General features: G+C 37.1%; 1 protein-coding gene across 1 annotated transcript; it reads right to left on the bottom strand.

The window, feature by feature from the left end:
• Nucleotides 1-3,330: 3,330 nt before the first annotated feature.
• Nucleotides 3,331-4,002, bottom strand: LOC116258838 (UDP-glycosyltransferase 83A1-like). Its single transcript, XM_031636251.1, has one exon. It carries the CDS (start codon nucleotides 4,000-4,002, stop codon nucleotides 3,331-3,333), a length of 672 nt encoding a protein of 223 aa, XP_031492111.1.
• Nucleotides 4,003-12,375: the final 8,373 nt, after the last annotated feature.

The raw sequence follows: 12,375 nt of genomic DNA, 5'->3' as shown, positions 1-12,375 counted from the left end.
ATGGAAAATTATGAATGCCAGTGTGCAATGAAGGTCTGAAACATGGGGGAGAATATCTTATTGTTTGCGATTATCTATAACCTACAAAAATAATTGATTACTATTTTTTGCAAGGATCTTGTGGCTCATTACTTAAAATTGTCTTTTTCTGCCGGTTTTTTGTGGATTTATCATGTATCTGTTATGATATTCAATGTGTATTCTTGATCCATCTTTTCCTTATCCTTGTTGAATTTTGCTTTTATTATAGAGTGCTTTCTATGTTATGTCGCTAACAAGGGAAGACAGTTCTAACATTTTACCAGAGGATCACTTCCATTTAAACCAACATGGGTATTTTGGTTATTTCCAGCCCCGAACACATGGTCCCTTGTTAGGGGCCATAATATATTACCTGCTCCAGTGAATTAAAAAGCAAACAAGAGATCACAACATTTCTTTCTTTATTCTCCTTGATTATCGATATTTCCTTTTTATAACTTCTCTTTGCTTCATTATAAGAATTATTTCTTTTCTGAAACTAGCAGGTATGCGCCTGACTTTTAGAAATTTGCAAGGAATAAAACAATTACAAATGAACAAACTAGAGAATTACTGAATCAACAGAACTTCGGCAACTTCTGATGAAGGTAAACTATAACAAACAGAAAAAAGATCGAATGAGAGACATCCAAAACTCTCCCCCTCGTCCTATCTTGAATAGAACCATTTCAGCCACTTTCTCCTATTGGAAATCAGTTGAATGTTAAAAGGAGGCCAATTGTTATGGGAAATTGGGAATTATTGGTTGCAAAGAATCTTAGGTGATCTTCAAGCAAGAAGTTTTTAGGATACAACCATAGTCACAAACAATATCTTGGAGTTTTAAACGGTCAGGTTTTTCTCTGGTATAATGTGGCGAGCTGGAAAAAAATAAGAAAAAAAACAGAAAATATAGTAAACTTTCTAAAATTTAAAAACCTAAAAATAGAGGGAAAATAAAATAAGTGAGAAACTAATAACACAAACATCAAAAGATAAGTAGATTTGCAATAAATAAAAAATAAAAAATGAAAAAGCTGTTTGACATTAAAAAAAACTCAAAAAAGAATAAAAAGACTCAAAAAACGTGAAAAAATGCCTTAAAAACATGTTTAAAACGCTTTTTTGTCTTTTTAAAGTTTTTTTCAGAAACATGCAATTTTCAAGTTTTAAATGGCTAATTAATTTATCGCATTTTTTCCAAATGAACGTGTTTTCTGTGACTATGGATATAACATATCTAAGTTGAAACTCAAGAATATACGTCAAACACTCCCTACTGCCACAGGTTCAGGCAGATATTTCTTATTTTCATCTTTGTTTCAAACGAATAATTGCAACATAAGGACATATCATCGCTTATATAGATAAGGGAACCAACTTATGTAGTGTTTACATGCATGCTTCATAGATGTTATATCACCAATTTATTGATGAAGGCCTTAACGTATTCAATAGTATCGTGCTTCATCGACAATATTTAGCTATAGCCCATTGTTTTGATGCATTAAAAGGTAGCAGGATAATCGGCAAAAGGCCTACTTCCTATCGAGACTTAACCACAACTAGCATGAGTTTGTTTTCTCTAAAGTTCCATAGCCACGAATATCACGATATTAACTAGAAATCAAATAAAACGATAAAAACGGGAAACTATTGCGATATATTGAAAAAGGTTAAAAGTGAATTTATCACATTTTTTTCATGATTTTTCATTTATTTTTTATTTCATTTTCTGTTTTTATTTTTTGCAACTTGTGTTTCATTGTTTTATTTCCTCTTGTTTGAGGCATTTCACTTAACCTCTTAAATGCAATACAATACTTATTAGTTTTTCCGTTTTTATTTTTACCTAATAGTTTGATTTTGTTATTTTTTTAAAAAACTCTCAGAGTTTTCAAAAACAACAACTTTTGCCGATGACCGTACGAGAAAACCTCACCAATAAAAACCCGAAAACGATATTTGTAGTTATGCTCTAGACTTTGTTTGAGCTTTAAAAGATCATTTCTCATTAACTTTAAAATAAATATACCTAATTAGGTATATTGGGCTTTGCCAACAGCTTTCACCATCGACAAGCAGTAGCGGAGCTTCAAGGCATGTTTTGGCAGTTGCCCATGCCAGGATTGGATCGCGCCCCACCGTTTTCCTCTGCCTCCAGCCCTCTTTCTGTTATGCTCCAGCCTCCAAGCGAGGTTACTGCAAGCATCTCGTTCAGGGATTTACGAGAATTCTAAGCCAACACCGAAATCACTGGCGGCAGGCCGCGGGGTAAATGTCCGAGGGTCTGGCATTTAATCGCTTCCGTCTCCTCTGCTGCTCCTGACTCCTGCTTTTTTGTTTCTTTTCTTAACTATTAGTGGAAAATTAAGAAGAAGCGGTGAATCTGATAGCAGTAGCACTTAACGTATAGGATAATGAATTTCAGTTTTCAAATTTGTCTAATTTATGAAGGATTTTTGTTTGGCGATCTAATCGCACTTGAGGAATGAGGAGATCAAAGCTTCACCAAACATCCCTCAATGTTTGTTTATTTTTACATTAATATCTTTAAATATTTGCTTTGTTCTATATGTGAGTGCCCCTTAGTATGTGAAAATCTATGAATGGGTGCACCCCCGACAAAACTTTTCTGGCTCCGCCACTGTCGACAAGAGTGTTCGGTTTCGCCGATCGACGGCTTCCACTTTCCGCAACTCAACTGCCGATGGCTTCTCTTGTTGCTTCAGATTTTCTCTCTTGCAATTCTCATTCTCAACTATATCCTGCATTTTTTTGCTTGCTTCATTTTTTATATTTTTGTCAATGGTTCGCTTTTGTTTGACTACAATTTGCGTAGCATATTAAGACTGTTCGGCACTTGTAAGAGAGATTGTTACTATTCAGTGATTTTGATACGAAATTTATGATATATTCATTAAACACGATGGTACCCGGATAAATAATTTATGTAGACAATTTTTGAGGCAGTTTCACGATACAGTGACAATTTATTACAGTTGCCAAACACCCTCTAACCTTGAAAGTGACATTTATTCATTGGTTGAACCAAATTAAAGGCTCGATAGTTTAACTTGAACAGTTTTAATTTCCTGCCTCCCTCTTTATGATGTGCACAAATCCTTTGAGATTATCAAAGGAAGCACCACCCTCCATCACCGCCCTCTTTCCCTTCTCTTTCATGTCACCAACTCTCTCCCTGATTCCTTCATCATTCATCAAATCCTCTATTTTCTTTTTGATTTCTTCTTTACCAACAACACCGTCCTCATCGTTCACTAACTTCAAGCCACTTCCACAGATCAACTATGCAGGTCTGGTTAGAAACTGATCAGCAAGTAAGGCCAACCCAACCCCATTGAACAGCGCTTCCATGGTTGAGTTCCAGCCGCAGTGAGTCAGGAAACATGCGACCGACGGATGGGAGAGTACTTCCTTTTGTGGAGCCCATTCCACAACGAGTGCGCGCCTTGCGACTCGATCCATGAATCCTTCCGGATATACAGCTGCATTATTCTCCATAATGGTAGGTCTAGAGACCCAGAGGAATGGTCGTCCAGTGAGCTCGAGCCCAAGTGCAAGCTCGCCCAGTTGGTGCTTGCTGAGTATCGTGGTGCTTCCCAGTGAGACATAGATGACGGAGCAAGCCGGTTGTCGATCGAGCCAGTTGATGCAGCTAAAGTCTTCAGCCCAGAACGAAGATGGCTGGCGCCCGGAATTGCCGGTTGAGAGAAGAGGACCGATTGGGAGTGCATTGTTGATGAGCTTGAGAAATGGCGATTCAAGCTCTGAAAATGAGTTGCAGAGGATGTGATCTATCCCTTTCATGGGCTCGATGCACTTCTGTAGGTGCTTGAAGAAATTCTCCTGTTCCTTGGTGTCTCTAAAGGGCACCCAGAACAGATGCGCTGGGTTGAAGGCTGGTAACCCTTCAGAAAGTTGGAATAATTTGCTATCTTTTGGAAACCCTATTCCCATGCCAGCGAAAATATTGTTGCTTTTAGTAATAGGTGAAATTCATTTCATTTCAAGATTAAAGCAAAATATAATTTAATTTATTTCCCCAAAAAAAACAGTAGGTAGTGTCATGGGCCAACTGTTCCTCAGTGCTAAGGCTGTCATTCAATTTATTTAAATGTAACATGATTTGGTCCTAATATTCTTATTCACTGTTTCCCATTTTCTTAATATGGCCTTTATTTTCATTTGTTCAGAACCGCTAAAAAAGTGGATCCCGTTTCTCAGCATTTACATGATTTTCTGAAGTTTTAATTTACTGGAAACAGAAAATCACGTTCTACACAAACACAAACATTGTTGCATGCATATGATTCTAGATATCGTTTACAAAGTTGAATATTAATCTTTAAAACTGTAAATTACTTATGTGAACAAAACTATAGTTGTAAAACTCCCCATTTCCGATTGCTTGAGTTTTTGATACAAAAATCACGAAAATATGAAATCCTGGTCATCTTGGACATATTCTGACAAAAAGATACACTATGGGAAGATCTCAAATATTCACAAGGTTTTTCTAACTACGAGACTACAGGGATATCAATAATTGGATCAGATACCTGATCAATCTATTTTGAAAAAATCAGATATGAAAAATTTTTTAATATTCGATTAAGAATTGGTGTGGATTACATTTAAATAATTATATCTGGTAGGACACTGATATTATAAATTGTTAAGAGTGTGTTCTTGAAAACTGAAGGTGTGGCCTAGATCGTCCAATAAGGAAGGCACCATCACAATTGTACATTTGAAGAGTCATACCCAGACAGCAGATTGATCAGATGGCTCGACTCACATCATACAAGCGATTTGTGTTAGGTTTGGGCTCTATGCCCTATGAGACACACATTCTCATCATTTGTGTTGGCCTTTTCCTCTATTACATTTCAAGAACAAAGACTTAATTGTTCAACAACCAAGAGAGTCGACCTCAAAACTATACAGATGTGCAAAATGACGTTTTTTATGAACTGAATATTTGACTATCTAAAGTACTAATTCCTTAAGTTGTCTACCAAAAATTAAGTTGGTTTTTCAAAATTCACTTCACGAACTTGCACAAATATCTCATCGTACGCAATTAACCCCTTACACCTCAATGCCAAGAGTATGCAAACAAGGAGAAAAAGTGCATTAGAATACATATCTGGAACAGGGGCCTTACCATTAGATCTATGACTTCGGCATCGATCAGCGTTGGCATCTTGAAGAGCATGAACAAATTCCAAGCTGAGGCTGGCCAGAAGGCAGCTCTAGGGATGTTGAGCTTCTTGGCAACATCTAGGAGAAATCCCATCGTCCCATCAACGATTACAAACGTAATCTTGTGCTCCTCCTTCTCATTGGTGCTCAGTATGAGCTCCTGTATGAAACTAGGGGTGTTGTACAGCAGGAGGGGAAACAGCTTTGAAAAGTTTAAGCGCTCCTCGTCGTTAACTGTGCCATCGGGGATGGTCACCAACCGGATTTTCCACTGTAATTGCTACGGAAGTTTTCCGGCAGCGCCGCCATGACATACTTGTGTACAGTTTCCGTGTACACAAAGGTAACGAGAACATCTTGATCAGCTAGATGGTGTGAGAGCTCCATGAGGGGTGCAACATGGCCTTGGGCACAAAAGGGGACAACGAGGGCATGGGGGATAGCCATTCTCTCTCTCTCTCTCTCTCTCTCTCTCCTCTCTCTCTCTCTCTCTTTTGCTCGCTAAATATAAGAATGAAGCCTAAAAGAGCATATAAAGTCATAGCTGGTAGGCCACGGACTGCACATTAAACCCTAGAAAGATACCTTTTGCTCATCGGTCAATAGGGTGCAGCAAAGTACCAAGTTGAAGGTATCCTGTTCACCGTTCTGGACATGAAAATGCACAGCTGTTTGATAATAGTAACAAGCTGTTGTTTGATAATAGCAACAAGCTGTTATTGTTGCATGTGTTTCCATAAAAAATAAACCATGTTCACACAACACTTTTTAAATTTGTTAATGCTGCCTAGTGGCTCCAAGATCTCTCCTGTCATATGTTCAGTCTTCTAAAAGTGGAGACCTTTTGATGTAAAAAGAGGGTAACATCACATCCTATCAAGCTGGTTACATGCGCCATACTATGCATGTTTTTTCGTGGACTAGTATGGTTAATAATTAGAATACCCTTAATTCACTCTAAAAAAGAAAACTTTTTGTAACGACAAAATTGAAAATGAAAAAACGTAACTTAATTCACTCTAAAAAAGAAAACTTTTTGTAACGACAAAATTGAAAATGAAAAAACGTAAAAAGATTATGGAGGACATATTTTAATAAATTACCAGAATGTCCTTCCCTCCTTTACTGAGAAAGGTGTTCCCGGCATTTGTAACTTTCTCTCTGTATCAATCATTCAATTTTCATTTTTCAGATAGCATTGTGTGATTATTGGTTCAGTACAGTTGTTTAATTACTCCTATTCATATATGGTCCACATAATTATTTCCTATTCATATATTGTTGAAGCTCTCTTTCTCTCTCTCTCAAATTATCTTTTAAAGCCTATATTGAAATAAACACATTTTTTTCAAATAATGCTTCCATTTATTCACTTTTGCACATAGGCCGTAACTTCACTAACACATTAATTATCAACCAATGTTTGTCATTCTTATTGTTCTTTATCTAACCATAAAAGTTCCAAAAATGGTTTAATGAAACTACACACATTTTTTGGATATAGAGGTGGCACCCCAAAGAGGCCGAAGTTCATCCCCTTTTTCCTAGATTTAGATAGGAAGCAGAACACCCACTAAGTAAACATCGTGCACCAACTATTTGCAGTCCAATAAAGCAGCACCTATGAAAATTGAACTAACAACTGACCTTTCACCGCTCTATCTATCCAACCAGCTACACTATCCTTGGAAAAAAAAGTTTGAACTTGAAAATAAAATAAACCAAAGAAAGTGTTTTTTGAATCTTTGAAGTTCAGATTTCAAGTTTGGCAGTAACTGTCTGCTCAATTAGAACATTGTCTAAGAAAAACGTATCACTTGTGTGAGAAAGATCCGGAATATCTTTTCTTGCCTTTACACCTCACTATAGGCCCCTAAAATTACTTTAAAACAAAATTATGAACCATGAGGATCAAGTTTTCATGAAATAATAAAAATACACTTAAATTTTGATTTCTTTCATATTGCATACAAACGATGGGAACAGAATAGTTCTTATCCCACGTATAATCGGTTGTCATCAAATTCAAGGTTGTCACCGTTGGTTTTGCGGCAGTACCATGGCCATAATGCAAACTCTGGAGGTATATGTTTGGTGAATATTTAACATTATTTATCATATTAAAACATGAAAGCATACATTGTACCAGACCCATAGATGTTAGACCCGTGAAGAATCATTTTAACCATAAAAATAAAGAAATGGTTTGATGAGGGGCTCTTAGGAGGATATGAGTTGGTGGAAGTGGGCTTGGAGAAAGGAGTGTCGCCCCAGGTCTTAATGGTTTATTCAATTGGCAGCTTGGGGCAGGCTTCCCACGCTTGGCAAATGGAGGTCCATGGTACTGTTTTGGTGAACAGAAGCTTCTTGTGTTGTAAGGATGAGGAAATGTAAAGTCATATTAACTTTTGATGCAGAATGGTGATTAAAATTTAGACAGTTTTGGTGGGCAAAATTTGGAAGAAAGAATTCCTCACCACCTGGTAAATATTGAAGCCTCCACCCAACCCCTCGTCCCCTTAGGGTATAAAGTCTGCTTTCAGTGTTTGGGGTTGCCGCCCTATGCTTAAACTTCCGCTCCCCCCCCCCCCTCCCTCCCTCTTCCAACATAGAAATTTGGCATCTATAGCCCCCACCCCATTTGTTGCGCCAATCCCTTTGGAGTTTGTAGGAAAGAATTCCTCATTTTGGTGTTTCTAATGAAGAATTAGTTGTGTGGCATGCTTGCAGGTTTAAGAAAAGTTGGCTCGCTAAGTGTTGGTGCACTTCTTTCACCTTGTGGTGTTGTTCTTATGGACCTTCAGAAATAGGTGTAAGTTGAAGATGGGTTTAGGTAACCTGAAAACTAAAGTCACCAAGTTCTGGAAATGGTGCTTGAGTTTGTTTGTTACTAGATGTAAAAGATCACCCTTGAGAGAAGATTGGACTGCATATTTGGGCTAACTTGGGCATTCTTGTGGATGAATGGCTTACTATGAGACGAGAGGCATGCTTTCAACTAGTGCCTGTCTTGATAAATAGATGTTTGTTGTTATCCCTTAGCAGCCATTTGGCAGTAAGGAAACCTTGTGACTGTCAACAAATTGTTCATGCTGCCAAAACGACCTCCGAGGGTTAGAGTTGAAGGAACATACGTTCAGTCTGTCCCCAATGTCTATGACTTTGGTGTTTAGATCAGAATTTGAGATCTCATGGCCATTTAGACTTGGTAGTGATCAGAGCCACAAATATTGTTAGTGGCTTTAAGTGATGTTTTATCAAGTATTTTGGTAAAATTGAAATTCTGAAAAAAAAGGCAATTTTTTTAGAGAAGAAAAAATCCTAAAAGTTAAGAAAGTAAAATAAATGAAAAAATAACAAAACTCAAAAATAGCTTGATTCTATGATACCAGAAAAGTTGTAATGCCCTAAAAATTAGCCCTACCTTTTCTTTTTGTCTTGGTGACTTTACACAAAGCTTACATGATTAACGTATAGCACACGCAATCTCTCCTAAATAGATATAGGTTCTACATGACGGATATTGAGGTCACAATTGCGTCATTATCAAATGGCTCGATATATCTTAAAAAGGTAATGGCTATAAGAGTCTTTTCTTGGAGTCTCGAAGTACATAAGGAACATCACAAGCTTTTGAAATTAAAATAAACTTTTAATATTTATAGTGTAGGCCCTAAGAGACACTGAACCAGTTTTTGAGTTGTAGGCATCTATTTAGCGATAGGAGGAGAGGCCAAAACCGCTCTCCTTCTTTCTACCCCTGGGGTCCTTGGATACTACAGGACTTGCATGGGAAATAAGACAACCATCAAGTAAAGTTCAACACAAACCACCATTTGAAAGAGGTTGTTATCTAGCTTTTCACATATTGACATCTGCATGGTTATAAGTGGACATGACAAAACACATAGATAGCTAACTAGAAATCTCATTTTTTGGTGTTGGAGCAAACCCAACCATTTATATATGTAAGTAAGCCATTTATATAGGTAAGTAAATGGTGACTCCAGTTATGCCTTCTAACAAAGTCATCCATCTGATGCAAATAGATGATTGAGAGAAAAACATAGAGAAAAAAGTAAGAATGAACAGTAAATAATGAAAATTTTCATCACCTTTTTCTTTTCATTTTTTCTATATATATATATGTATATATATAAAAGAAAAAGAACCTTTTTCATCATTGTTCTTCATTTATGGTGTACTGCAAGCCAGTTATACATGCATCAAAATAATGTTTGACCTACCTTTTGCCACACATTCTTGTATTCTAACGCTGGAAAGGTTACACCAAGTGGGCTTCTAAAAAACCTTTTGCCACATTCTTGTATTCTAACCCTGGAAAGGTTACACCAAGTGGGCTTCTAAAAAACAAAGCTTGACTCTTACTTTATGTCCTTTTTTGTGTGTGATTTGACAAGTGCCACCATTTTAGATGTGTAGTATCAACACCGTCATCATTGCCCTTCATTGATGGTGTACTACCTTTTGCCACATTGTCTGTGAAAGATTACACCAAGTGAGCTCCGAAAAAAGGAAAGCTGAACTAATAAAACAAGGCATGCACACATGTTTTTTACCTATATATATATGTAAAAGAAAAAAAGAAGACCTCGTCCCTCTTTTTGTGTGATTTGACAAGTGGCACTATTCTAGTTATGTAGTATCAACATCGTCGTCATTGTCCTTCATTGATGGTGTACTAAAAACGAAAGCTAACTAATAAAACAATGCGTGCACACATGTTTTTACCTAATTGCAGCTGATGAGTTGATCTTTGGACAAACCAATCGGCACAACAAACGCGTCACCAGTTCAATTCTTGTGAGTACTACTACTCCATTGAACTGTAAACAGTACACACATTGCACTCCAGTGGACAAATATCTTATCTCCCACCCACATCTCGAAGCAGCAATAGAACCAGAGGCGGAGGGAGGGGGGGCCGCCTGGGCCATGGCCCGGGTGAGCTTCAAGAAAAAAAAAATTACATTAAAAAATCAGTTTCTTTTACTCTGGCCCAACCCGCGGATGGTCTTGGCCCGACCCGCTCGCTCCCTCCTGTCTTTCGCCCCTTTCTCTCTCGCTCACTCCCTCTCTACCCTACCCTATCCTTTCGCCCCTCTCTCTCCCGCTTGCTCGGATGGTCCCCTCCTCTCTGGCCCACAACCGCAGCAGATAGCAAGGCACTCTCTCTCACACCCTCTCTCTCGCTGCCCTGGCCCACAATCACACATCTCGCTGGCTCCTCTTTCCCTGCCCTGGCCCACACCACAATCACAGTTTCGCTGCCCGCTGGCTCCCTCTCTCCTTGCCCTGGCCCACAACCACAGCACAGAGACTTGGCGGAGGTAATTTGGGTGCATTCTGTACCGCAACCTTTTGATTTTTGAAGAGAGTAGATGCACGGCATAGACTTCACGTTTTACATCATTACATGCCATTTTTATACTAGTTTTCTGATATAATTTGCAGCTTTACCAATTTTGAGGAGGCTGGAGAAGAAATTCAAGGAAGGGAAGCGATAGTGTTGTAATATCTGACGAATTTCTGTCTTAATTCTGTCCAGGTAGATATTGGTCGACCCAATTCTGTGAAGCCCTAGTTCTATTAACGTTGGTGTCTGTATAAGACCACTCGATAGTTGCTTGATCATATGGGCATATTCTTTTCATATAACTGGAAGTTGTGCTTTTTCTGAAATAGTTATGTGGTTGGATGTCTTTCTCACATTTTCTACTCAATGTATCTTCTTCATCTTGCTTCCTTAGCCAATTCTCAAGAATGTGGTGTTATCACCAAAATTGTAGCTTATTATGGTAGAAAGTAGATTTCTTAGTTAACTGTTACTTCAATCTATTTGTGGGAAAAGCTGTCAACTTAATTAAGTTTGTCTAGAAGGAGTAGTCATGTTATCTTTTTTTCATCTTGCTTAGTAGAAATGATGCTTTTTTTTTCAGTGTTTTCTATTTTGCTACATCTGTTATACTGTTTTTAGTATTTAAGTGCAGACTTTTACAGTTTTATACTAGAAACTATATGCTGCTCATAACTTTGTATATTGCATAAGCCATATGCTCATATGCTTATATATATATGTGTGCCGCTTATAAGTTATGTACATATTACTTGTTTTTTTAATCAGTCTTGTATATGTTATAGACAATATATGTTGTATATTTGTACAGTTATAAACTTATAATACTAGACATATAACAGTTACTTCTTTAATGCCCACTTATGTTGTATATTTGTATAGTTATAAACTTATAATACTAGATATATAACAGTTACTTCTTTAATGCGCACTTAATTTGGCACTAGTTTTTTAAATTGTATTTATATTCTACTTAACATCCGATATTTGTATATAATTAGGACGGATGCCATACATAAATTTGTAATACTTGCATCTTAAATTCGTAATGCTTACATCATAAATTCGTAATGCTTACATCATAAATTCGTAATGCTTGCATCTTAAATGTTGTCAATAAAGTCGGAACCCCTTTGAGACCCTTGGACTTGAGGCATTTTGAGGATCTTAAATCCATACTTTTGAAATCTATACATGTTCGGTTCCCTTGGATCCTTATTGGAGATGGAGGCTTCTCAAATATGAAATACCATGTTTGAGAAGCCCCTGCTAGACTGATCCTCAAATTCTCTCTCTCTCTCTCTCTCTCTCTCACACACACACACAAACACACACTAGTTAAGTGAGTAATGTTACTGCTGGAATAATGTCTTTAGGTAACGCAGGCTTAAAAGCTTTTTGTTGTATATGATGTCAACGACATGGAATGCCAGACATTTGAACCTAATTGATTGGCTGCAATAAAGAGAAGAATAAGGATTAGGTTTGCATTAATATGTTCTTCAATTTTGTATGTTCACATTTTTTTTATTGTTTGGCATCATCAGATCTTCATATGTTGCTTGCATTGTGCTATGTTTATTGGGTTTGTATATATCTAAAATGTTTAAATCTTATTGTCTATTTTAAATTTCAGGTTTTTCATGTTAGTTTATTGAGAAGAAGATGAAAAATATTCAAGATTATTTAAAAAAAAAACAAGTTATTGATCAAGAGGAAGAAAACCAAGAGGAAAGAAACCAAAGGGG

This window comes from Nymphaea colorata, chromosome 8, assembly GCF_008831285.2.
Source record: "Nymphaea colorata isolate Beijing-Zhang1983 chromosome 8, ASM883128v2, whole genome shotgun sequence".
NCBI lineage: Eukaryota > Viridiplantae > Streptophyta > Magnoliopsida > Nymphaeales > Nymphaeaceae > Nymphaea > Nymphaea colorata.
This window is presented reverse-complemented; position numbering and strand designations above follow the sequence as displayed.